Source organism: Sparus aurata, chromosome 8, assembly GCF_900880675.1.
Source record: "Sparus aurata chromosome 8, fSpaAur1.1, whole genome shotgun sequence".
Lineage (NCBI taxonomy): Eukaryota > Metazoa > Chordata > Actinopteri > Spariformes > Sparidae > Sparus > Sparus aurata.
Window position 1 is genome coordinate 24220974 of NC_044194.1, and position 26101 is coordinate 24247074.

The 26101-nt window shown below is 44.2% G+C and overlaps 1 protein-coding gene across 4 annotated transcripts in view; it reads left to right on the forward strand.

Annotated features, from left to right (window-relative positions):
* mical3a (microtubule associated monooxygenase, calponin and LIM domain containing 3a) overlaps positions 1 to 24482 on the forward strand; it is a 67599-nt gene extending 43117 nt beyond the window's left edge. For 3 of the 4 annotated variants that reach the window (XM_030426541.1, XM_030426542.1, XM_030426543.1), the window contains 18 exons: positions 94 to 389; positions 727 to 819; positions 1430 to 1591; positions 2080 to 2142; positions 4205 to 4291; positions 4456 to 4569; positions 4662 to 4741; positions 4838 to 6893; positions 6994 to 7088; positions 7328 to 7504; positions 8687 to 8737; positions 9515 to 9622; positions 12083 to 12176; positions 13072 to 13122; positions 14183 to 14233; positions 20455 to 20554; positions 22189 to 22262; positions 22354 to 24482. In XM_030426541.1, the coding sequence (XP_030282401.1) occupies positions 94 to 389; positions 727 to 819; positions 1430 to 1591; positions 2080 to 2142; positions 4205 to 4291; positions 4456 to 4569; positions 4662 to 4741; positions 4838 to 6893; positions 6994 to 7088; positions 7328 to 7504; positions 8687 to 8737; positions 9515 to 9622; positions 12083 to 12176; positions 13072 to 13122; positions 14183 to 14233; positions 20455 to 20554; positions 22189 to 22262; positions 22354 to 22538 (3937 nt within the window). In that variant the 3' untranslated portion in view covers positions 22539 to 24482. The remainder of the gene's footprint in view (positions 1 to 93; positions 390 to 726; positions 820 to 1429; positions 1592 to 2079; positions 2143 to 4204; positions 4292 to 4455; positions 4570 to 4661; positions 4742 to 4837; positions 6894 to 6993; positions 7089 to 7327; positions 7505 to 8686; positions 8738 to 9514; positions 9623 to 12082; positions 12177 to 13071; positions 13123 to 14182; positions 14234 to 20454; positions 20555 to 22188; positions 22263 to 22353) is intronic. The other variant, XM_030426544.1, reaches the window with a different exon arrangement.
* The last annotated feature ends 1619 nt before the right edge of the window (positions 24483 to 26101 follow it).

Sequence of the window (26101 nt, forward strand, 5' to 3'; positions counted from 1 at the left end):
GATGTACGGAGGCCCTGAGAGGAAAGTGAGAGGGAAATGCAGCTGGGAAAATTTCATTCTTTCACTGAGACTCTGTGTCTGTTCTCCCAACAGTAGCTCGGAGTCGGACATGGAGGAGGAGGACGAGCAGGAGGATCAGGATCAGGATCAGGAGGAGCCGGAGGTCGAGGGGGAGGTGGACCAGCACCTCGGCAGCCCCTCCGACCTCGGCGGCGTACCCTGGAAGGAGGCCGTGGAGCTCCACGCCAAACTGAGGGGCGACCAGAGCGAAGACGGAGAGGGCGAGGCTGCCGTCGACACGGTCAGCAGGGACGGGGAGTTGGACGAGGAGGACGAGGAAGAGGAGGAAGATGAAGATGAGGAGGAAGATGAGGAGGAGTCGAGCGATGGTAAATTTGTTTTGCAGTCCTTGTGTGATATTAAGATCGTTCCCGTGAAGGCTGGAGATGTAGTTTTGTTTGTCTCGAGTGTATGTTAACACCCTGTCCAGTCTCCATTTGACCTGTTCAAAACTCCATTTGCTTTTTATCGAATTCTGTATCACGTGTCGCCGTCTCAAACATTGTTCTCCTCATCGTCTGCTTCTTTCCTCCTTTTCAATCCCTTCCTCTTCACTACTTCCCTCTATGTTCAATGTGTTTTTGTGTTTGTGTGTGTGTGTGTATCTGTCTGTTGGTGTTTTTTTTTTTTTTTTGTGGTTGGGCGTCTGTCTCCCCCTGTTGGCAGAAGGGGATTACTGCCCCTGGGATAGAGAGCTCCAGTCAGGCCTTTGGCTGGAGAAGTACCTCACAGATGAAGAGGATGTTGGTACATTTAAAGGTAGTGGCAGAACTGCCTGTGGATGTGTTTGCAGTAACTTTGAGCGTGATATCTAATCCTGGCTGGTTTGGGTTTCTTTTTCGAGGATTTATACAATATTTATACATAAGAGTGTAGCTTTTTCCTTTTTTTTTTTTTGTCTTTTTGGTTTGTTGGTTTGTGTTTGTAAGTGTGTTTATTTATTACGAGTCCATTTACCCTGCTGTTAAATGCCTCCCTTTTGTTTACGGCTTCAATATACTTATCTGATAAATGTCAGATTTTTGTGTTTCCCCCCTCAGGCTCTGCGGTTATGGTTTGGTATTGAGTGGCAGAATTTGTCTGTTTAACAGATGGATATTGTTTCCTTTTTCAGCCTTTTTATGGTTTGACTTTTTTTGCAGTGTAGTGCATGCAGCCTCCCTGTACCTCGCCTCCGTTCGGTTTTATCGCTACTGTATTCTAACTGTTTCTCTGCCTTCTCTCTTTCATTTTGTCTCGTCTCTGTCCCTCCTCTCTTCTTCTCTGTTTCTCTACCTTACCTGCACAAATGCCGTCATCTCTCCTCATCTGTCTCTGATCTCCTGACTCACACGCGACACTACACCATACGCTGACACCCCCATTTTAGCAAGGAACCTGCAGATCCAGCAAGTCCTGCAGCCTGTGGATCCCCAGACCATTCCAGGTCTGGTGAGAACACACCTGGACTCTGAGGGAGACAAGGATGGCCAGGCGGCCTCAGCTTCCCAACTATCCCAACCCTCTGAGCTCACGCAGCCCTCCTCCACAGGTAACCCACCCAGAGGAGCTGATCGCCTGGGATTAGCGGTTTGCCTGCCGAATCCCGAGCTGTAGGCCTCACAGATTTAAGATTCAGGGTGTCCCGTTTCACCGATGTGGCTGCTGCTGTTCTGTTTGTACGTCTGTGTCTGTGACAGGAGGAGCCACCTCCCCCGACTAACCCACCTTTTGTTTTTTAATCGTCTCTGATTTTGTACATTTTTGTCACATTCCTTTTTTTTTTTTTTCTGTCTTGGAATGTCTAATTTTGTGTTCAATTTGTCGTTCAGAGTCGCTGTTGGTCCTCTGGGTTGAATTCAAAAAGCTGTTCAACCATCCGAGTGCGCCATATAACCCCCCCGTCAATTCTTTTGATTTTGTTCTGCTTTTGTTCTTTTGTGTTCTGCTATGTTCTTTCCCATGTGTCTAATTTAATTCACTGTTATTTCCCTGCCATCTATCCCCTTGTTGTTCTGTATCTTCCTGGTTTGAACGTAGCCCCTGCCCACACGTCCGCCCGACACGAGGCAGTGAGAGTCTGGTTGGAGTCCATGTCCGGAGGTAGCACAGACTTAAAAAAGGGATCACGGCATCCCGTCTTAGGCTCTATCTGTCTATCAGCTGGCATTTTTCCTGGAGCATGCAGGAACACATGCGGAGCCCAGTAAACTCACAAGCATGCATGCCGTACGGCTCAAGAGCTCTGCCCTCTTGGGGTCACATCAACGCCTGTGTTTCACCTTTCACTTCTCAATCTGTCATCCAACCACCCTAACCTCCAAAATGTGTATTTTCTCTTAACTCACGCAGTATATTGCAGTGGCTCCCAACCTCATCTTCAGGGACACTGATGATTCCTTACGCAGTGAAACATTTTATGGATATTTTTTTGGTTTTTATTCATTAATTGGTGCAGAACGGTTGATAGATTATACAATTATCCCAAACAGAGAGTGCAATTACTGCAGGAAGTTTGTGTAAAACAAGCAAATGAAACAATTTTGAGTCAATTATTTCCTGAGAACAATGAATCAGAGATGAGTTTTCTTAAACTGATCTCTGCTTGTAGATTGTTTTACTCATAACAGTGAATTTTTGACAAATTCAGTGTTTTGCTATCGCTAGCCATCGTTCTATTAACTCTTTGGTTGTTTTAACTGTATAGTCCTCTAGTTCAGGACGAGGCTGCTTTAGCTGACGGTTGTAAATATAGCCTGTGTTCAGTTCTTCATCGAACCTTTATCCTCTGGGAATTATTTAAGTTTATATCGTAAATGGTAACAGGTGAAAGGAAGAAGAATGCATGCAATTAAAAAGGCGGTATCTGTTTTTAAAGTGTTTGTAATGAGTGCAATTCTAGACCAGGGGACTGCTTTTAAAAAAAAAAAAAACCTAGCACATACATTACCCACCATGCAACTTAGCCACTGAATGAGGTCCTTGGAGACTTATCTGGTGAATTTATCAGATGGGTAAAATTGGTAGAATTAACCTTTACCTAGAAGAAGGCCATGCAGCCCTCTCTAACTCTTTGGTGACTCTTAGTGCAGGTCTGGACCTCAAGGTTGGGAACCAGTTGCACATTGCACGACAGTGTAATCTAATTCAGAGAGCTCTCACGGCTTGAAAACACTTGCACACTGCAGCAGTTCCTGCCCTGATGTGTACCGCGTGAGGTCTATCACTTTGAATCTGCTATCACTGTTTTTATATCTTTTGGACTTACCCTTAAATGCCACTTGTACTTGCACAACGTTGAGCTTTCCGTGTACTGTATCAACTTTTTTAAAACTCGAATGAATTTAATGAGAGTCCTACACATCTGTTTGAATTTGCAGGCAGCACTTGTGTTCAGGGTTAAAAGCGTAATAAAGATCTCCTCGTGTTCAGAGCCACTACAATCAAATGTTCTTTTAGTTTGTTGCCTTGCACCGACCTGAACGACAGCCTCACTCAGCACATTGAGCAGAAGTGTCTTTTAAGGTTTTGTTGTTATTTTAAAAAAAATGCATGAATTAGCCGTGAGGGTCACAGCGTGGGTTTTTAGTATTACCAGAAAAATCGTCTCTTCCGACAAATTTGGTTCACATGAAGGACTGCTGCTCGTCTCTTGACCAGTGTCATTAACACTTTGGTAGTGCTTTTGCTTGGTTCAAATGTCATCCATTTATTTTCAAAATGGAGCGCTGCATGTATCTTTTAACTAATGCTCCTCTGTGCCCGTCTTCTGTTCGTGTTTTATTGTCACACCTACTGTGCGTGTTTTCATTAATCTGCAAAGCTAACGTCTGATTTTGTCTCGCTGTTTGTCTTCACAAAGAAAATAATTGACTTTGGTTTTGAAGGCCATTCTTCCTCTTTCAGCCATTAAATGTTTTCCTATATCTACTCTCCACTCTTCGAAAGTGGTCTTGATAGATTTTTTTTTCCCTTGAAACTCAGGTGCTCTTTTTTTATTTTATTTTTTTTTTAAAATGTTTAAAAAGCAAAACAATTTAACAATGCTTTAAACATTTTTGAGAAAAGTTCAGTGAAGGTTGTTCGGAAGTTGAAAAAATTCTCACTGATTAACCGAAGAGAAAATCTGTCATCTAATTTTTTTGCCATTTCTTTGTAATGCCAGAGCCCTGCGAGGAGGAGGAGGAGGAGGAAGATCTGGAGGCAGAAGCAGACAGTCCTGATATGGAGCCAGGCACAGAGATGGATCAGGGTGAGCAGTCGAAACAGTACAAATAATCATGAATCCATCGGTTGTTTGGCAACATTTTTGATACACAACGAACTCCGCTCCATTTCAATAAAAGGACATGAATAATTAAATTCATAAAGCTGTGTAACAGTTAAATAATTCACTTTGTTATCTTTAAATTCCAGATGACATCCCTTCAGATGCAGAAGCCGAGGCTCGTTTGCATCCGTCAGAGCGTTCTGGAGTGCTCCCTGAGGAGGAAAGGAAATCAGAGAGTCTGAAAATGTCCTCCAGTATCGGTACATGTCACTGATAATTCCTCCAAACTGATCACTCAAATATAGTTTTACACAAATGAGTAGCAGCAACGATTTGTTGTTTGTGCTTCCAGAACCAACGAGCGTCAGCCCCATGAAGAAAGAAGACGTCATTCTGTCCCCGTTCAAACCGTCTCCAGAGCCTGAAACACAGGTGAGACGATTCCACACTTACCAAGCTGAAAGTATGTGATGTTAGTTTGACTAACTCAGGATCTTTTCTGCTGGTTTTTCTTTTTTTTTTTACCAGATAACTCTGGTGAAGTCTCCCGACACCCGCTTCTTCCCAGAGCCGTTCATACCTGAGGAAACGAAGCCTGAGAGGACACTGTCCTCTCCTCTTCCAGCTGCCATGAGCCCACTGTGCCCTTCACCTGTTCCAGTCCACGATGCCTCCCCCGTCCCTTCTCCTACTCTCGCAGCTGTTGCTGCAGCTTCCCCTATCAGTGTCCACGCCTCCCCCCAACCCAGTTCCACCACCAAAACACCGATCAGCTCTCCAATCAAGCCAGCCGTCGAGTCACCTGTCAGATCCCCCGTCAGGTCACCAGTTGCCTCCCCGATCTGCTCTCAGCCCACTCCTCTACCAGAGACTTGCACGCCTAAATCTCCCGTCTACCCCCAACGCTCTATTTGCCCTCTCACGGGCAACCCCCTCTCTCCGATCTGCGCTCAGCCTTTGCCCTGCCAGGAGCCCTCGTCACCCCTCACCTCTGACTCTCCCGTCAGAACTCAGCCTATCCCTGGGGTCACTTCGACGCCCATGAGCAAAACAGACAAGGAGCAGTCACAGTCCATAGATTCCTCAACAGAGGAAACTCCATCTAAAAAGACAGATATCATTGAGGAGTTTTGGCTCAAGAGTGCAGAGATCAGGAAGAGCCTCGGTCTGACTCCTTTGGATCGCAGTAGTAAAATCTTAGAGAAGAGTATCATTACAGCTCCAGCACAGGACATCACCCCTGTAAAGACACAGACTCCAGATGTGTCGGAGGAACAGAAGCCTGCCTTTACTGGCCGTACCGTCATTCGCAGACTCAACATCACTCTGGAGGGTCAGGTCATTACCCCCCTTGCTCCTGCGGAGCTGAAGAGTAATGGCTCTGACAAGAGGGACCTTAGCAGCAGCTCTGGCTTGGGGTTGAATGGGAGTATGGCCACGAGCCAGACAGCAAACAGTGACAGCTACAACACGTCCGACTCGGCCATGCTCACTCCGCCCTCCAGTCCGCCGCCACCTGTGCCTGCTAATCAGTCTCCAGCCGTGTTCAGGCAGCAGAGACACCAGGTGTCCTGGAGCAACGGGACAGACAAACCTCCAGCTGAGCGTGCCAAAGAGCCAGCAAAGGCCAAGAGTCCAGTTCCTGCACCAAGGACCCAGCTGAGCCCCGTGTCTGCACCCACACCTGCCCCCAGAAAAGTCTCCTCACCTCAGGCAGTGCCAGAACTGCCTCCGGTGGTCGTTATGAGGGAGAAGAAAAAGAAGCCGCGGCAAGAGGAGGCGAGGAAGTCGTTTGTTGAGACGGTGGAGGAGATACCGTTTGCTGATGACGTGGAGGAGACCTACGATGAGCGCACACCAGACGTGAGCATGAACAAGTACTATACTCCACCCACCAGCAAGCCAAGCAGGGACAGACCTCCCCTGCATTTGGCTCTAGCAATGGAAAACGGTAAACCCAATATCCCTGTCAACCAGTCCCTCAAGACCCAGAGGGAAACTCAGTTCTCCCCAGAGGCCAGGGAGATCGCTGAGGAGAGAATAAGGGCCAGAGAAAAGTCTATCAAAAGCCAGGCTCTAAAAGACGCCATGGCCAAGCAGCTCAACAAAATGAAAGAATCTGACACCGACAAGGGTGCCTCACCTAAGGTGGCCTGGAGCGTGACCCCGGATGCTGCTGTAAAAAGTAAAAAGCCAGCCGGATCTCCGAAGACATCAGCCGTGAAAGCTCTGGAGTCGAAGAAGGCAGAGACTATACCCGAGCGCTTCTTCAGCAGCAACAAGAGTCTGGACAGCTCGGTGGCTTCTTCCGACGGCTCCACCGTGAGCAAGAGCAAGAAACGAAGTTCCCTCTTCTCGCCGCGCAAGAACAAGAAGGAGAAAAAGGCCAAGAACGACGGCAGCAGGCTCGCCAGCACGGACGAGACGCCGCCCAAACACAAGTCACTGTGGAAGGCCGTCTTCTCAGGGTACAAGAAGGACAAGAAGAAGAAGGACGATAAATCGTGTCCGAGCACGCCGTCCTCCAGTTCCACCACTCAGGACTCTGGGAAGAAGAGAACGTCACCTCTTGGGAAATCATCAGGTGAGAAAGACGATCCGGTGCGGGTTTTGAATGGAGCATATGTCAGCTACACTCCAAGAACGACACTCACATTTCTGCCTCTGCTTCTTGTTCATCACAGACTTGAAATCACGCAGAAACTTGAGCTTCTCCGAGGACTCAGACCTGTCCTGTGACGATGTTCTGGAGAGGTCCTCCCAGAAGTCAAAGGCAGATGTGAGTAACAACAGATGCTAATAGACACGTCACATCATTGCCATCAGGTATTTTGACACGTAAAGCCTCGCGAAGCCAGCCTGAACTCATTTTTGACAAGACGTGTCAGTCAGAGGATGTTGTGAAATATGATCCTGAACGTCCGCGGCCCAGGCTGAGCGAGGCTCCACGTGTCCTTCATCGCATCTTCTGCATCCATTTTTCTGTGTCTTCTTTTAAATAATTTCTTCCATTCCCAGCGGCACATGGACATCTTTGACCTAGTGTCAGGCATGCAGCAGGAAGCGATAAAGGAGGAGAAACTGGAGAAGGAGAAAAGGAGGGAGTTAAAGGAAAGAAAGAGGGTGAAAGAGAAGTGTAAAGAAAGAGAGCGGAAGAAAGAGGTTGACCGAGAGAAGGAGAAAGACGATGAGGAGGTATTGTTGCAGACGCGGGGGTTAAATGATTTTGAATTTCATACAAACATCATTTTGCAATATCTACGAATAGTCCACCAGTGTTCATAAAGCTTGCATGTGGCTTTTAGCCTGACCTCAAATTAATCTTTTAATACTCTGAATTATCCATTTTTAAAGCAGTGTCAGAATAAAGAACGATTACAATTCTGACCTCGGAGCAAATCATGCAACCAAAGCATGATGAAACCACATTCTCAAGGTGTTCAGCACCGCAGTGTGATGTGTTAAATGATCTCTTAATGAGATCCATTAGCAAAATTACTGGGGGAAAATGATGGACTCATTAAATATGCAGGCGGCACGGATCCGATTTGGTTCTGCGCAGAATTTCGGCGCACAAAACCAACACTTCTGTAATGGGGCTTCTTTTATTTGAATCAATTTGCATTCGTTATGTTGGGCTGAAATTCAAAAAAGTGTTTCCCCCTCGCTGCTGCTCAGTCGGTGTTTGTGAGTTTCTGGTGGTTTAGATAGATACAGTCGAGTTCGGGGCCAGAGGCATGAATTCATTAGGCGTTGTAAACACATCGAAGAAAACTCAGACACGCTCCCATTTCGTTTTCCTCATTTCGATGATTGTATGCGGAGTGTGAATTGGCTTTTGTTATTTTTCAATAATGTATCGATGTGAATTTCAACCTCACACTAGCAAAAGGTTAAGACTGTGTCATGCCTGCAAGGCCTTAATTCAGTGAGAGCTCCCAGAGGAATCATGTTGAATCGTCTCTAGTGAGTGTTGTGGTGTTTATAGTTTTTACAGTGTATTAGATATAGTCCTGTAGAGTATTAACAGACCTGCCTCACTGCTTCAGGGTAAGACAGGTCTCTTAAACCGTAGATTAGATGGTAGAAGCTGGAACATCAGTTTTCTTTCGATATGAGTTTTAATTGTTGGACTAATTTCTGATTAACACAGACGTATAAAATGTCACTGCACCCTGCCATTTGTCGTTTTGGTGTGGGATATTAACATTGCCTGTTTTTGATTGTACCACCTGGATTATTTTTGTTTTATGTTGACCGATTTTTGTTAGTTTTTGTTGTTTTTTTTTTTTTTTTACATAATCATTAACCCATTTAATCATATCATCTGTATCATGTTTGTTTTCCTCCCCTTTTTATGTTTTGTCTCCCCCAAAGTCTGTTTATGTCCCCCACGCACTGGCGTTCAAGAGATCGTACGCCACAAAGGTAGTATTACATATGTTCCCATTGATAACCCCCCCTACCACACCACCACCCCTTCACCCGCCCCCCCCAAGCCCTCTGCGCATGTGCCAGTAATAACACCTTACGTGCATCTGGCCTCAGACTAACCGTCCTCTCTGGATGCATGTGACGGCAGCGCCCACTCACTCTCTGCTCTGTTGAAACGCGACTCTCACGGCTCGCTCTTCTGGTCACAGTGGTACCCTCGGCATCTTTGTTTAACACCAGGGGCTGTTTCTCTCTGACTGGTATGACGTTAACCTGCCTATCTGTCACTGCGGCGCTGTTTTTTTTCCTCCAGCCTTTGACACGTTTTTCTCCAGTGCTGTTCTCTCCTTTTCTCCTGATTTACGCCGGCTTTTTATGTCCTTACAAGTCAGCTAATATGGGGGAAGCACCCCTGCTCATTCACATACTGTGCTGATCATAAATTTGGATGATATCATAATGTGAAGAACGATTACCACGCTGAGAGCGGCAGTGAAGTTGATGTATGTGTCACATTGTGTTCTAAGATGGTTTATGTTACCAAATTCGCGGGCCTAGAGAAGCCTGTAGATGTGTAGAGGAGTTTAGAATATTCCGAGATAGATTACATCGTGTTAGTCAACGTTGTCCCTCACCTTCTGCAAGGTCTAATCAGAGTTTCCCCCTCCTCTCCTGTTCCCGAAGGACCAGAGCCCCCACAGAGCCAGCTCCTCATATTAGCCTGGCTTGTGATTGAGACATCTCTGACCCGTGTTTTTGTTGTCACATCAGAAAGCGTACACAGAAGAGGAGCTGAACGCCAAGCTGACACGAAGGGTCCAGAAAGCTGCGCGACGACAAGCCAAGCAGGAAGAACTGAAGCGGCTGCACAGAGCTCAGGTAACCGACGCGTGGCCATCCTCTGCCTGCTCTCCTGTCGCCACAGCTTTTGTGGTATTTGAGTGAGAGCTGCGGCAGTTGAGCAATTGATCAAATAGTTGTCAGCTTTTCCATTTCTTGCGAGCCGTTGACTGATAACCGATTAAACGGTTTGAGCAATTTTGTAAGCCAGAATGGACTGATTCCAGCTACTTATTTTAACAGAACAAGACACGTGAGGATGTCACGTCGTGCTTTCAGAAACACTGATTGACATTTTTCACAATTTTTTCCTGCGAGTTTGTAGACTTAACAACAAACCATTTATCAGCGAAAATAATCAACAGATGAATCGACAACGACAGGGACTGTTATTTGCCGCCCTGTGAGAGATGGGCTACGTTATTACAGTTTTGAATGTTACTCTGTGTTTCTATTTTCCTTACCACATGTTGACTCTGGTGTGTCTCAGCCCTCTTGCAGTGTGGCCAAATCCCACCATTGGTTAGGAAATCAGCTGTGATTGATGTTGTAGCTCTGCAGTCAGGCTCCCAGTCCACTGACTCAGCACTAAGCCACAGCCGAAGTCTCTCCTCTCGGAGCTGTGGTTAGCTGGCCCGAATTACACTTCCTTCTCGCGGCTATTTGCAGAGCCCAAAACCACGTTTTCCTGTTGAGCTCCTCTTGCTGCGTGGCACTGATAAATTTTGGAACCAAGGGGAAAGGAAAACTTTTACATTACGCTCTGAACATTTTCCTGTCGCATCCTCACACGCATGTACTGGAAATAGCGCAAAAAGGGTAGGACCCGGAGCACACGCTGCTGGTCTAGAGCACTTGTAGACATCATCGTCAGATACTACTTACTACATCTGGCAGATAATAACCAGCAATACTTTCCACGAAGAGAAGAACTGCTGCAATACTCAGAATTTTGATTATATTAAATTACGATTCAAAATATCAAAATATTTTTTATACAATACTTATGCCTAGAGTTATAATTTAAAAAGAGTTAAATATGTCCTTGGGATTAAAACTGGTGTACTTATTTTGGTAACACTATAATTACCATAATTAATACATGTTAAATGTTATGTTAATTCAAATTTTGTCAATAGTAGGCTGGGGCCAAATCCAAAATTTCACATCACAGTATTGTTTTATGCAAATATCATGATGGATGATTCTATCATCATGCGATATAAATAAAGTTATTTACTGACAGGTCAATATGCTGTTTTTGTCTTTACCTCTCCAATTGCAGATCACATACGACACTTTTAACTATCCAAATAATATGCATTATTATTATTTATGATATTGAAATAAAAACTTTTAATTTAGAACTTTAGGGCAAAGAATGAATAACACTGTAATAAATCAAAATTGGAATGTGACATGGGGTCACAGCAGTTCCTGCCAGGCGAAGAATCACACAGCTTCGATATTTGACATCGCGGAGAAGAAATCGCTTAAGACATCAAATATCCTGATATTTGATCATATCTGATTTTGGCGCAAGCCTCGTTTGTAGTTTTTGTCACTGTTAACAAACATCAAAATGCTTCGTAAACCATTTATTAAGCAATCATAAAGGTGTGTAATGGCCATCTCAATAATGCTATCACATCAGTTGCACATGACAGTAGATAATTGTCGAATAAATGGTTTGTGAGGCACTTCATTGTTTGTTAACAGTGAAATAACTTTTGACTGAAGTTTAATTAACCATACATTTACCATTTATAAATTATGGTGACCCTTATTTCTCCTTGCATTAATCATTTAAAAGTATTTAAACTACTATTTGAATTGTCGAACCTGCTGCTTTTTCTGGCTCCGTGGTCTCTGCCTCCAAAAATGGCGCTTAACAGAAAGTAATTAACCGACAGCCCCCCCCGCCACACACACACACACACACACACACACACACACACACACACACACTTGTTTTGATACTCGCCACCGATCGGGTCACTAAGATAAATTATTAACACTGATTAATTTTCGATTTAGCTGCGTCCCCTCTGTCATTGCCAACCACCGCCACCGCCAATAACGGAGGAGAGTGCTGAGGTGTGGGCCGAAGCGAGGAGAACTCTGAAATAGTGATGGTTATTTTCCCTTTGTAAAAAGTATGAAATAACGTTTGTCATGCGAACAGGCTTGCGTTCTTGTACACATCAGTAAAGTTCTAATTAGCAGCGCTCCCGTCGCAGCCCGAGACATTTATTTTTAATGAGGGTAAACTGTTACATCAGTCGAGAGTTAGAGGTAACCTCTGCAGCCGCCTCCCTCAGAAACTTCGGGGACAAACGAGTTGCCATTAGTGGAACTGGAGACCGTTATTATTCTGTGCTCCCGTCCACGACAAGTCAAGTAGTTCGTACTGAACAACTCTGTGTGTGTGACTGCGTTTACGCTTCTGTGCTCTGCATTACTAGCTAGACTCTGACCTGCCCCCTTTTTTCTGTTCAGATCATCCAGAGGCAGTTGGAGCAGGTGGAGGAGAAGCAGAGGCAGCTGGAGGAGAGGGGTGTAGCTGTGGAGAAAGCATTGAGAGGAGAAGCAGGTAACGACTTGTCACACCATGCATCCTTTTTTTTTTTCTTCAAACAACTCTAGCCATCCCTTGCGGCGCGGCGTATCCGTAATACAACTGTAGATAGACATAAAGCTCGTACTGAGTGCGCTAAAGGGCGTAGTTCGATTCATAACGTATAACTCTTATCATTAACATTTTAGGTGGTGAATTATTGAACATATGACGATTAAATCTTGTGTTTGTGTCAGCGCCGGCTCCGTGAGACCATGTTTTATCTTTATATGATATGAGCTCAGCCTCTCCTACGGCTCCGAGGGGAATAATAATGATAATATCGATGATTAAGGTGACGTAGGCTAGAGCTGCATTACCTCAGGAAAGCGGTCCCCCCGCGATCGTTCAGATCGTCTTAAAACCACAGTCTTGCATTTACCTCTTATTCGGCCGCGCTGAAAGCATATTTCATAGCATAGATTTGTGTGCAGAAAGTCATGTTTGTTTTTTTTTTTTTCCTCCAAAGTAATAAACCCAAATTGTTCATGACAAGGGACTATCACAGACAATATGCTTGTGAGATGAAGAATACATTATTTGTTAGGGGAGCAGCGCGGGTTCATTATTCGCCGCCGCTTTATAAGCGCGTGAAGCATGACTCGCACTCAGTAGCAATAACACATTATTTGCGTGATGTGAGTTTTGTATGCGAGGAAAGGTTCTGAGGGTTAGCAGGCTCCGTCCTAATTTACTTAATGGTGACAGTGATCGAGTCTAAACAAAAGGGTTTTACAATGCAAATGCATGCACTCTTCAATTTGGACGTTTTCCCATCAACTTAGTGACTATTCACTTTCCCCATCAGCTGTTTTGTCCAGTCAAGTGTTTGAGTATGTTTTAACTTGTTTAATACTCTACTCTCTTAAAGGATTGTATAAAGGTACTTATACGTTACCCAAACAGCACAAAAGACGATCAGGTATTAGATTTACTGTAGTTTACTTTTTCCTTTCTTTTCTTTTTTTTAAATTTATTAATGACATGTGACACTGTTATGTAGGCTCCATCTGTGGTGACACACTGCAACACTTCTCCATCTCCGAACATGTTGACCGTTGTCCGTTCATAACATGTCCGCCACCGTCGGTCCGAGCTGCATGCGATCAGGAGAATGTGTGTCTCCCCCCCCCCGACATAGATTTGTGTGTGGTGCTCACTCTGGATGTGTTTTTTTTGGTGTTGTTGTTGTTGTTGTTGTCTCCTTCACCGCCTCTCAATGAGGAGAGTTTTTGTACTCTGATCAAGACGCCAATCACGTCGCATTTCTATAAAATGCAATCAGAATGAAAGAAATCAAAAATGAATTGGTTTTCAAGGCTTGGCAACTCCTTGAATAAAATATCTTTCAGCAAATATTTGCTGTGGCTGAGTGACTCGACACAGATATTTATCGAGATCTTATCTGTTTTCTCTTCCATTGTGGCGGGTAACAGCAATCCAGAGCTGCTTCTGGCTTTATCTGCTGTACTCTCACATAAAACTCAGCAGCTCTCTCAGTCTGAAACAATAAAGCATTAAATCGTTCAATTATTGCGACGGAACATCAGAGAAAATTAAAGCTTTTCTCGCTGTTTTAACTTTTTGTCAAATTAAATGTTGAATGAAATAAGATAAATGAATTTTTAAAAAAAACAACACAATTTCCCCCGAAAATGTCGCCACATTATGAGAGGCTGTGTGTGATATTAAGCAGACGGAGCCAGTAAACAGCAATACAGCAAATCTATGTTGCAGTCTGTTATGATTTTTTGAAAATGCCATGTTGAATTGCACAACCTGACTGCATCGTGTGTGCACCGTGGTGAGTACCGACGGACTCTCTTTGTTCTGAGTGTCGCTGCTGTGTGTGTACGGAACATGTCTGCATGACTTGCTGTTGTTGGAGAACTGTTTTGTGCGTGTGTGTTTGCGTGTTTGCGTGCCCAGTTTGGGGGCCACGTGAAATAACTCCTATCTCTAATATATCCCTGTCATTGTAGACTATTGGGGAGATTCTAATTACAGTGAAATCCTGGACTTGCATCTGGGCGGTATGTATTTCAAATCTGTCGCTTTAAACTAACCTAATGGCTAACCCAATCTGTCCTTTACTGTCCGCCCCCCCTCCATCCCCCATCCCCCATCCCCAAACCAACTACTACTACTTGAGCTTTGTACCCCTCATATCTTCCTTTATTGGCTGGCTGGCTGGCTGCCTGGCTGGCTGGCTGGCTTTCTAGCCTCATTTGCAATACTCTCTGCGCCTATGACTCCCAATCCCTCCCCGCTCCCCTCCCTCCACACTCACCGGGTTTCTAGTTCAGACACTCTTTACATCAAACAGAGATCCGACACTCGGCCTCATGCTGTCCTCTTAAGATCGTCTTTGATCTCCGTAAACTTATGAATGATAAATGAGTGAATTAATGAGTAACTTTTTATTTGTCACTCCTCGGCACGCAAACTCGCGGCAGAGAGGCTGCAGACAGTGGCACACTGCAGAGGCAGAAGTCCAAACAGCAGGGCGCAGTGCATTCTCGCGTTCAGAGGCAACACAGCACAAATACTGAGACAGAAAATAAACAACGTACTGGCGCTGTTGACCTTGCAATTTCATAATGTATACAGAGCGTTTATCTTGTCGAGATATTTTCCTTTGGGATTTCGTAATACGTAGTTAGTAGTCATATAAGATGATTGGGTCATTTGTTGACTAAATCATGAAAAGTAGCAGCATGATGGTTGAGATTATCCTTCCATCAAGTATTTCATGTGCAAAATGAAGCCTGCCATTCTGTATTTGTGCTCTGGATCTCCATTGATGTCCAGAGACTATTAAAAACACATCAATGAGCTATACTTTTTTTTTCAAGGTGAACACAGGAACTGGATTTAATTTTGAGTTGAGTCTCACATGTTCCATCCTGCTGCCATAAACTGGAGCACCAAGTGTGTATCATTCCCCATCTGAAAAAAAGTCTCCTAAAAATTAACGACATTATTATTATTGTGAAAAAAAAAAATTAAAAAATCACAATATCCGGAGCCCAAAGTAGCATCTTTTAAATTTGTCCGGGCAAAATTACAGTAAAAATCAACTAATTGATAATCAAAATAGTTAGTTCGTTGCAGCTCTAATCTACAGTTGGAGCTGCCTGTTGGTTTTGGCCTTCATATGGGATTAGTTGACAGTAAGAGGTAAAAACAAACACAAACCATCGATCAACTGTGACATTATTTCATACGTGAGGCTCTCTGTCCTTCTAATTGTGGCCCCATATTCTAAGCTTGATATTCTGATTTGATGATATAACATTCTTCTGCAGCATAACGGTATGATTGTGTGATGTGACTTTTTTGGTTTGTCTCATCTCACCTGGTCACGACTGTTACGGATTTGTTCGTTAAAGCTAAAACGTTGCATACCCAAAGCATCGGGAGGAAGAAAAAGCGGCAACAGATGTTCCACATGTTGCAGTCTGCACACATTTGCAAACACAGAACCCCCTTCCCTTCCGTCCCACGCACACATACATTGTCAGCATGTTGTATAACCACCTCTGGACTGACTCATACTAAACTGCTAGCATGGCTCTTAGCTTCCCCCTCAGAGCTCTGTGCTGCTGTAGATCTGTCCTGTAGTCCCAGCGATGGCTCCTCTGACTTTCTCATACCTGCTCAGTTGCATAACTCCCGGAGTGTGTGTGTGTGTGTGTGTGTGTGTGTGTGTGTCTATAGTGTGTGCTAATAGGCAATGTTTGTCTAAACTGTGTTGGGTGAGCTATAACACAGTGTCTGGGCGAGACGTCTTGTGGTATCTGTCGTTATCTCGCCGTCTCGTTTGAATATGAGTGGAATGCATCTTTTCCCCCTCACGTCTGCCGTGAAGTTGGCAGGCTTGTTGTCAGAAATCAGTGTTTCCTTTGTTCAGTGTCACTGATATCTCTCGAGAGCAGTTGGGGAAAAGGTGCATTTCCACATATTTGAGCAGGGCCTGTGCTTTCTCTGTGGTGTTGTCCTGCTGTTGTTGTCACTCATCACACAGGAGATTGCGTGGAGTTTTTGATGTAAAGATACATAAATGAAAGAAGTTTTCCAGCAGAACCGAAGTCGACGTTGAAACTTTGCAACTGGATGCGGCGTGTCTGCAGTGTTCTGCTTTATATCCTCCGTGCGGATTGCTGTTTGTTTGTGTTTAACTGCGTGATGGGGGATTTGCAGCATTTTTGATTGAATACCAAGCTGTACTGTGCATAGATGCTTTAAAAGCACGGGTGAGCCCTGCAGGGGGCACTACAACTGAAGCCAGGATCAATATGTAAGAAATCTGAATATGCTAGTTTTATGTATTTTCTTATGATTTTATCACTCTGGTTTAATGACTGTACAATCAAGGATTTACCGAGCATCAAGTGCTAATGATGCTTTTCATCACCACATTCACTTGATTTGGCAGAGACATAAAAATTTTATTAGAGACGCCAGTCTGTCCAAAACAGATATTCTCTACTGCAGTTTTTCCCAGCGGAATTTTATGTCTTCTCTGTGATAGTCCCTTGTCGTAATTATCAGCTGTTTCACTCTCCAGGCTCCTTTACCCAACAGCCCGAGAACACCGTGTCTGCCACCTTTTTAGTGTAATTGTCCCAGAATCTTCCCAACTTTGCACTTATTTTACAGTCATTATTTGGGGCTTTATTAAGGCGGCATGCACTATCTGTGATCTTACGTTTGTAACAAAATGTGTTTAGCAGGGTGCCAATTTGCACTTCAGCAGTAGCCTCACTTTAAAAGTCACAACGCTGGCAACAAATTGAGCTGGGTGGTCCAAACACGCTCGAGTCGTGTTTACAAGCAGAGGCTGAAACATCTCGAAGAGAGGCGCAATTATCTCCGTCTATGAGGGAGACGGATCTCCTGGCGATCAGTAATGGCTTTAATAAAAAGATTAAATCACTGCGTGTGCTGTGATAAACTCTGGCATGTGTTGGAGGCTTCTCCCCATTTTAAAAGCGGCATAGACTGCTGTTTTCCTCACTGAAGATTATCTACAGATGAAAGATGAAACAGAAGGATTTTCTTTCCCTCTCTGTCCTCCCAGGGTTTCCATCTGGTCTTGTTTCAGTTTCCTATTTTTACCCCTTTTTTCATCCCTCACACCATACAGCTGATCTCTCCCACCTCCTCTCTCTAGGTGATTTGTCCTCTCCCTATCACAGTGCTCCTGCCCTCTTTTGATTTTCACCTCGATGTTCTCTCTCCCTCATCACATCCCTCTCTCTCCTCCCCCCCCTTCCACCCACACTCTGTGTCCTCTCCTCTTTTTCCCTCTGTAACATCTCCGCTCTTCCTCCCTTATTATTTCCGCCCTCTCTCTCTCTCTCTCTCCCACCCGCGGACCCTCCTACGTCACTCCCTCACACTCTTTCCCTCTGTCATGTGGAAGTTGAGCCCTTTGTGGGGATACCACGCCGAAGACCTCTCTCCTTCTGCCCCTGCTGTTCCCCCGAAGGTAACGTAACCTTGCCGCCTCTGCCGACGGTTGTGGCGGGTTACCATGGCAACCGTAAGGATCTACAGAAAACCGGCCTCCCCCCCTCGTCCCCTCTCCCCATCATCCTCCCAACCGGTCCTCCTCCTCTTCCTGTGCTCACCGTTTTTTGTGTGTGATCAGGCTCAGTAGATTTCCCCAGACTAGTCCCCAAGCTCCCCGAAGTAAAGAGGCATTTATCATGAGGAAATTGATTTAAAATGATGAAAAACAACTAGATATTTCATCATATTTTTCACCTTTTTAGAATGTATGCCAAACTGGTCAGAAGAGTATTGCATTCATACGTGTCGTGAAAGCATCAGTTAATAAACTTAGACTTTGAAGGGGCAATTTGACAAGATATGGTCAGACTTTTAGTTTAAAACACTAGGAAGAAATTAACTAACCGGTAAAAGAGTTTGAAGAAAAACCTAAAATAGAAATAGTGTGGATGTTATATCAAAATCATCTATGTCCTGTGCTGCAGAGATATCTAATCTCTGTATTAGCTCTTACTAGCGTGTAGTTCAAATAGCACTGTTTCAACATGAGGGGACATCCAAAGCTTTACAGGCGTGCCGTGCAGAGTTACCAGATTGGCCTACTTGTTATTTAATCAGGTAAATGGGACATGCAGTGAATGAGAGCTGCTGACAATCATAACCAAAGTTAATTACAGCTAGGTGGAACTTACATTCAGCCGTCTGATCTGAAGCGTCGTCAGAGCGGTTCGTACAAAGACGTTCGGCGTTCAGTGTGACATTATCAGAAAAAAACTTCTTGTCATTGCTGTCACTGTTAGCAACCAAAATCCCCAAATTGGGCTACTTTTATCACAGTTGTTGGGGGGGGGGGGGGGGGGGGACTGGAGGCTTTGATTGGGCTCCAGTCAGAGCAGCAGAATATATACTCATATAACACTGAATACTAATATATTCTCTCAAACGTAGTGTTTCAGAAAATGGAGTTGGCGATCTTTTTTCCTTATTATTCGGAGTAGAAAGATTTGGTCAAAGGGGAAACTACTCTGCTGGATTGTGTCTTTAATCTACGGCATGCCTTTTCTGTTTTCTGTCTATCCAAAATGAATATCACAGCTGCGTAGTCTGTCGCGGTATCCACCCTTGCAGACATCTGTAGGAATCCTGCCTCTCAGAGTCAAAAGTGTCATGTAATCATAAAGCGATGACACAAGCGAGCGGCGAACACCTAGCACGTGGCTAGCTCGCGGGTGAGTTTGCGGTGTAAAGGAGTGAGAACTTGCATGGTGTGATGATTCGTTATAAAATATTCAACTCTTACTCAAAACAGGTCTTAAAAAATGAATGGATCATCTGGTTTGTTCCCGTACCTAACACCTGTCGGTGAAGATTTTTGCCTGAGCGTCTAATCCGTGTGAAGACACATGCTTTTTGTGTGTGTGTGTGTGTGTGCGATCTGGTTTCCTGTTCCTTGATAGCTGTTTCTGCCTCGTACCGGCGCCTCCTCTCTCTTTTGTGTTCGGAGACTTGGGCTGAGGGTTGATGGCGGTGGAAACGGTTTAAAGAGTGCAAGAAGGGAAGAAAAACACCCGAACGTAGGATAGGTTTGGAAAATCAGCCCCTTCTTGTATAATTCCTCCTTTGTCTCAACATGTTGTATTCCATTCCCAGTGTGCGCAGCTCTCCCTCCAGCTCTGCCTCTCTGTCCCTTTTCTGTTAATTAGCGAAAACCAGCCCCCGAGACCACAGCCGCGCGATTTATGTGTGTACGGTGTTTTTCCTTTTTTCGTTTTGAAGGGCCTCCTCTTCCCTGGCTAAGTGTGTCACGCTGCATTGAGGTTTGCCTTCAGGTGCCTCGTTGAAAGCACTTGGCTCCACCTGCTGCAGTCAGATAAATGAAAAAGGATGCATCGCCCCAGCAGCAGGCTCTCTTCCAAGCATTCCTCGTAGACCGTAGTCTCCTCTGCATACGGTGCGACTGCAAGTGCGAGTTGACCGATTGTGCTGATTATGGAAACCGCACAGCTGCATTGCACGATGCCAGAAGCAACCCGGAGATGCTTTTTTACGCCGGGGCAGACTGGATTGAGGAATGTGAACTTGGTCTGGATGATGAAGTCATCCCATAAACATTTGACCTTGTAATTGAATATTTTAAGACGGCGTAATAAGTCGAGCATTTTTTTTTCTCTCTACTCCCAAACCGCTCAGCATAAATAGGATCTTAAAAGGATTTAATTTCTGCTGGTGGGTCAGGGGAGGATGAAGAATTTCAATAGGTCCTTGGGTTAACGTCTCTGTGATGTCTTAGCTGCTGATTGTTGTGTTTGTGTGGTTTTTCTCACTACCCGCCCACTGTGAATCAAAAAACTGATCACTGACAACTGATAGGAGGAGGTAGTTACGTACCTACGTCTGACACGCAGTCCAAACTGGGTAACACAAACTCAACTTTGCAACGACGTGTATGTTTGCGTGTGTGTCTGTGTGCGTGCGTATGCACTTGCCAAAGTTGAAAAAAAAAAAAAAAAACCCCGTAGCTCCACGCCATCTTCTGTGCGTCATCTTTGAGTATGACGCGTGACAGAGCTCATCGATGTCGAGTCCATCCTTCCACCTCACCACCCCTCAGCGAGGACATCCTGGCTTGGCTGTCATTGCATTGCCTGTGTCAGTCCTTGTCTGTGTGACACCAGTGTCGTCTCCCGGCCATCTGGTGTCTTACTCACACTGTTTGCTTCCTTCCTTTTTCCTTCAGGCATGGGCAAGAAGGACGATCCCAAGCTAATGCAAGAGTGGTTCAAGCTGGTGCAGGAGAAAAACGCCCTGGTCCGCTATGAGTCGGAACTCATGATATTGTAAGTACAGTACATCAAGTGAGTGTTGAGATGGATGAGCTAATCGATAAAAGTCGTCACAGGTGCTTTTTCATTTCCGAGAAAGCGTGCTCAGATAATCCTACAGAGCGAGACCTGCTATCGGTGAAAGCATGAGTAGTGACCACAGTGTTAGCTTAGAGGATATGAGCTCTGGGGTCAGGGTTAGGTTTAGATCCTATGCAGGATCTGTTGTTGTTTGCGAAAGCTCTACTTGAAGTTGGCCCCCCCACTCCCCACATCAACAGGGGAGACGGAGAGAGACACAACAGCACTGAGCGAGCGAGCTGCAAAGAAGTGAAATCAGGAAAATAAACCATTCATTTCCGATTGTGTCATTGCAGTTCAATTCTAAATCCCGTGGGAAGGTGCCGCGTCGCCTGATTTTGTGTGAAATTGTGTGGGAACTGTGTGTGAATGACAGATGTCTCTGCAGCACTTTAATGCTTCTGATGTGTATATTTATGCTCTTTGGTGTCTCAAAGAGCTCGCAAAGAAATGACTGATCATACGCATTATCATTCCGCATATTATCATTAGACTGCAGATTGTCTGCATGTTATGAATAATGGCTAACAGGCAGGGACGGGATGAAAAGGAGGCGTTTTGTGCAGTGGTGATTAATGTTGCTGTCGTGCGTTGTGTTATGCACCTGATAAACTGTGAAGGTACAAGCACAGCGGTCTTCACAGCTTTTGACTTGTCGAATAGGAAATACCAGTTCTGATGTGCATCTGTTTTATGTAGTAGAGCAAATGATCTGCATGAATATGCTGTACATGGCTCATGCAGATGTATTATAAGACTGCTTCCTGGACAGACTTCATGATCAGCAGATGGATTTCTTTGACAGTTAGCTTTTGAAATTGTGATAAAATCTCCGATGTGCCAGTCTATAAATCCTGTGCCTGGTCCTTTGGCCCTCAGAATAAAAAAACAAAGCACACCAGAGTCAATTGACCCTCCCTGAAACCTTCCACAAACACAATTCCGATTGTGCTAGGGGGACGTGTCAAGTGATCACCAAAGCCACAAGGACTGATTCCAGGGACCATGATTGTCTGCCGCAGTCGCTGAGATATTTCACTCCGAACTAAACAGAGCTATTAACGACCCCAGAGCCTCTGTGTCGGCCTGATTAAAAATGTATCGCAACGCGTATTACCTGTGATAAATTGCCTGAGGATGCAATAATATTTCATCAATTAAGAACAAGGCAATTATAATCAATAACAGACGATAAAGTAATACTGACTAATTACCTCTTTATCTTAATGATTATTATTAATATTGCATCACGACTTCAAAACGGCTTCTAGCTTCTGTGAAGTCCGAGTCATTTTTCACTGTAATAATATGATATGATCTGTGATTATATTGGCAATCCAGAGTAACAAACAACTTTATTATATCTTGTCAAGTCATTAAGTTGTCCATTCTTCTCTTATTATCAGTTTCTAAAGGCAATTAGGTTAGCTCTTCATCTTTTTTCAGCAACTAATATGTCAAAGGCTATTCTGTTTGGATAAATAAAGATGCAGCCAAAAAACATAAATGTTGCAAGCTATAATCCGTCAGTGAAACACTTTCTTTTTTTTTTCTCTCCGTCCCCCAAGTGCACGAGAGCTGGAGCTCGAGGACCGGCAGAGCCGACTGCAGCAGGAACTCAGGGAGCGGATGGCCGTCGAAGGTGAGTGCAGCAGCGTTGCGGGCACTTCAGCTCTGAATGCTTCCGTCCGTGTAATGTCTTTAACTCCCGGTTCTCCCGTTGCCCCTGTCAGACCACCTGAAGACGGAGAAGGAGCTCGCTCAGGAGAAGCAGATCCTGAACGAGATGTTGGAGGTGGTGGAGCAGCGGGACGCCCTGGTGGCCCTCCTGGATGAGCAGCGTCTTCGTGAGAAGGAGGAGGACAAGGACCTGGAGGCTGTCATGCTCTCCAAGGGCTTCAACCTCAACTGGGCTTGAAAGAGTTGATTCTTGACCTGATCAGAATAGTCTGCTGAACGCCTGCAGCAGTGAATGTGTAAAGATCCCCCCCCCCCAAAAAAACACACACAAACACCATGACTGCCACTGACATTGCAGCAGTCTGCTACGTTTACATATCCTCTGCCCAAAGGCAGTCCTGGTTAATCACTTTGCAGTTTTGCTTGCTCTCTCTCTCTGTGGGTGGAGAGGCGAGCACATCCACAGCTTTATCATCCCAGCCTTGAAGTGGATCCTCTCAGCAATGAGGAAGGCGGGGACCTTTGGGAGACTGTTTTAAAGACGCGTATCGTTCTGGATTGTCTAAAGGGAAGAATGCAGTTTGGTCCTGCTGATGTAAAGGAATTGTAAAGAATTGTGTTTTTTTTTGTGTATAGTTGTGTAGAACAAGTCCCACTTTTCAGCAGATGAAGGGTCCTCTCTCTTTTTCCCCGAAAAAGGACTGCTACAGAGGTGTGCTCAAACGCTGGACCGACGTCTTCAGCCTCAATCTCAGTTTCTCCTTTCAGTCTGACTGTAGAAAAGGACATCCTCTGCTGAAGCTGCCTTTTTTGTCCGGTGACAAACTGACTGACTCTGCATCCTAATGAACCACAAAGACACCATGAAAGGCTAATTTCTTCTGCTTTTGCCCGCTCACAGTGTTCAGTGAGCCAACACTAAGAATCCATTAAATATGGCCATGTTATTTTTTTTTTTTCTTAAATGTATTTATTACTTTTGTTTGCTTTTAACAGATACGTGTTTTTGTTTGTTTCGCATTCACAGGAGAGTGCCCAGTATCTCATTATCTTGCACTTGTGCATAACTCCCATGCACCCATAAGCCATTGCATGTCAGGAATGAAGGCTGCAGGCAAATAGAAGAACTTAACCTTGTTTTTGATAGCTAGGACGTAGAATGCAGACTCATGCTATATATGAACTATTAAGCCTTGATAATGACTGGCCTCTCCGTGACATGCCATCCACTGTATATCACACTGACGGTTAACGTTTACAAGTACTTGCCCGTGTTCAGTATCGGATTCGTGTTTCCCGCTGTGATAAACGGTGGCGAAGTAAACCAACTGTTGGAAGGAACTGTTTCCTCAAGTTCAGATCATTCTCCTACCACGTGTGTTAACATCGGGACGTCCCCGTCGTTAATGGGAGATCAGCGTAGCTCACGCGACTCATTCTTGTGCCACAGGACTGTGTCTCTGTTGGCAGATATGCTGCAATATATTGACAAGAACGTACAAAAACGTACACACTACACAACACTTACATATGGCAGTGTTAACACTTTACCTTGAACAAGATGCCTTTTTTTTTTCATTTTCAGTCTCTCTACTTATGTTGTATTTTAATTTTCTGAGTTGACTTGCTTTTGAAGCAGTCACATCTATGTATCCCACTGGAAAATTTTTACTCTGTTTTTTGTTTTTTTCTCCTTTCAAATGCTTTTATGCCGCAGGTCCCCATGCAAACGAGTAGATCATTTTTAGAATGGGGCGCTGGAGAAATGCAAAGTGCTTTATGAGCAATTTGCATCTTACAGGAACATCGTGGTTTATCTGGTGGGCAGTCGTATCTATCAGCCTTTCGAACAACTGTACAAACCCATGCGGTCACTGTTTTACAGAAACACTAGAGGCTATATTTATGAACTGGTATGAGCTGTGAATACAAAAAAAAAGTTACATAATTATAAGGGTCGTTGTTTTAGATGGAGTGTGATAAGTTTTGACATGATTGTATTGATATTTATTAACATGTGTGCAAACTGTATTATATGTAAAGAAAAATGAATCCTAATTTTTAAACCGTTCTGTCGACACATGACTTGTAATGTAAACGCTTCATGTAGCTAAAAATGCATAGGGGTGTTGGATGTATGCTGAAAAAAACGGCAATAAAACAATGCAGTTGTTCTTTTAAACGTTTGTCCGCTAAAATCTCACTTTTAAAAATGACTGGTTATGGACACGGAAGTGTTTTAACTTACCATTTATGAATCACAATTTTCAGCTAAAAGGAATGTAATTGTTGGCTGAGTTCCCTGCTACTTTTTGCTGTAGTTGACCAGAGCTCAAACCCTTTCTCTCCACTGCCATTAGCTCTGTCTTAATGAATCATTAACCAAAAAAAAAATCTCTTTCTGCAGTGAACCAGAGATACTATACAAGAGGACTGACTTTAAACCCAAATGTGTGTAAGTGGATTGCATAATGCGGTCAGGCTACGGTGGTTTAGAAAACGTAATGGCGTACATACTTAATAGACTTCACATTTGGATAAATACTTGATAAACCTAAACTACATATGGAACAAAGTTAAGTGGGCTGTGTAATGGGGCGAAGACAGATTTAAGTAGTCTGGGGCCTTTAGTGTTACAATTCAATTTAGTTAATAAGTAAGCAGAAGAAGGCAAGAGTCCGAAAAGCATTGAAGCACAGATTCCTATAGTTCCTACAATGCAGCTGATGGCAACTGTTCTGTTAGGCCACCACTGCCTTGGAACACAGGTCTTCTGTTATGAAATAATCAAACCCAGGCTGGGGGGTACATTTTCTTCCTGCAGAGACACTGAGGACTGCTGTTTTCCCAGACTGAGGAAACTAAACTATCCCTCAAAATCAGTGGAATTACTCCTTTAACTTTCAAAAGCTAATGAAATAAAGAAAAATCCCCCAATAAAACTAGTTAAAGCCGTTTCACACCAAGTGCGAATTTCCTTGCGGATTTTTCGCACGGAAATTTATAAATAATGACTTCATGGGTTATGATGGGAGCTTGCACACCGGGGCGGAACTTTCGTGCGGCAAGAAAAAAATCCAGAACCACTTAGTCGTCTGCGGAATTCCGTCTGCGAAACTACACGCTTGACCAATGAAATCGCTTGCTTTGTGTAGACGGGAAGTGACACCATACAACGCAAACGATCTATCTGATAAAATGAGCTAAAGTTTAATCATTCTGGTGTCCCAGCTAGAGCTTAGATCGGGCCCAAAAAATCAAGCCCGACCCGACCCGAGCCTGAGCACGTTGTGTCCGAGCCCGGCCCAGCCCATTAACTGTAATTATGAGCCCGAGCCCGATTTATTTTTTAATACGTGGGCTGTTATAAATGACGTTCTCAGCTACAATTCCATGTTGTTTGAACCACAGAAATATGTTTAGAATTATCTTAACGAATAATGCAACAAGTGCCGCACTTAATGCACTCGACACAGCCGACACATGTTGTCACTGCCCATGATTTGTTTAAAATGGTTCCACACCTCCGACTTACCTCCAAACTTGCTTAAAGTTAATTCTCCTGTTTTTCTTTTTTTTCTTTACATCTTCAAGCTCCATGTTGCACTTAAGTTATACAATCGGTAACGCGTTACTCTATAATCTGACCACTTTTTGCAGAAACGAATAATCTAACGCGTTAATATTTCCAAACCAGTAATCAGATTAAAGTTAATTATTCAAGTCCCTTTGCGTTACTATCATTTACGTCAGTTTCCTTAGTAAAAATATATATTTTCGCTTTCTTCTTGCGTCTCGGGG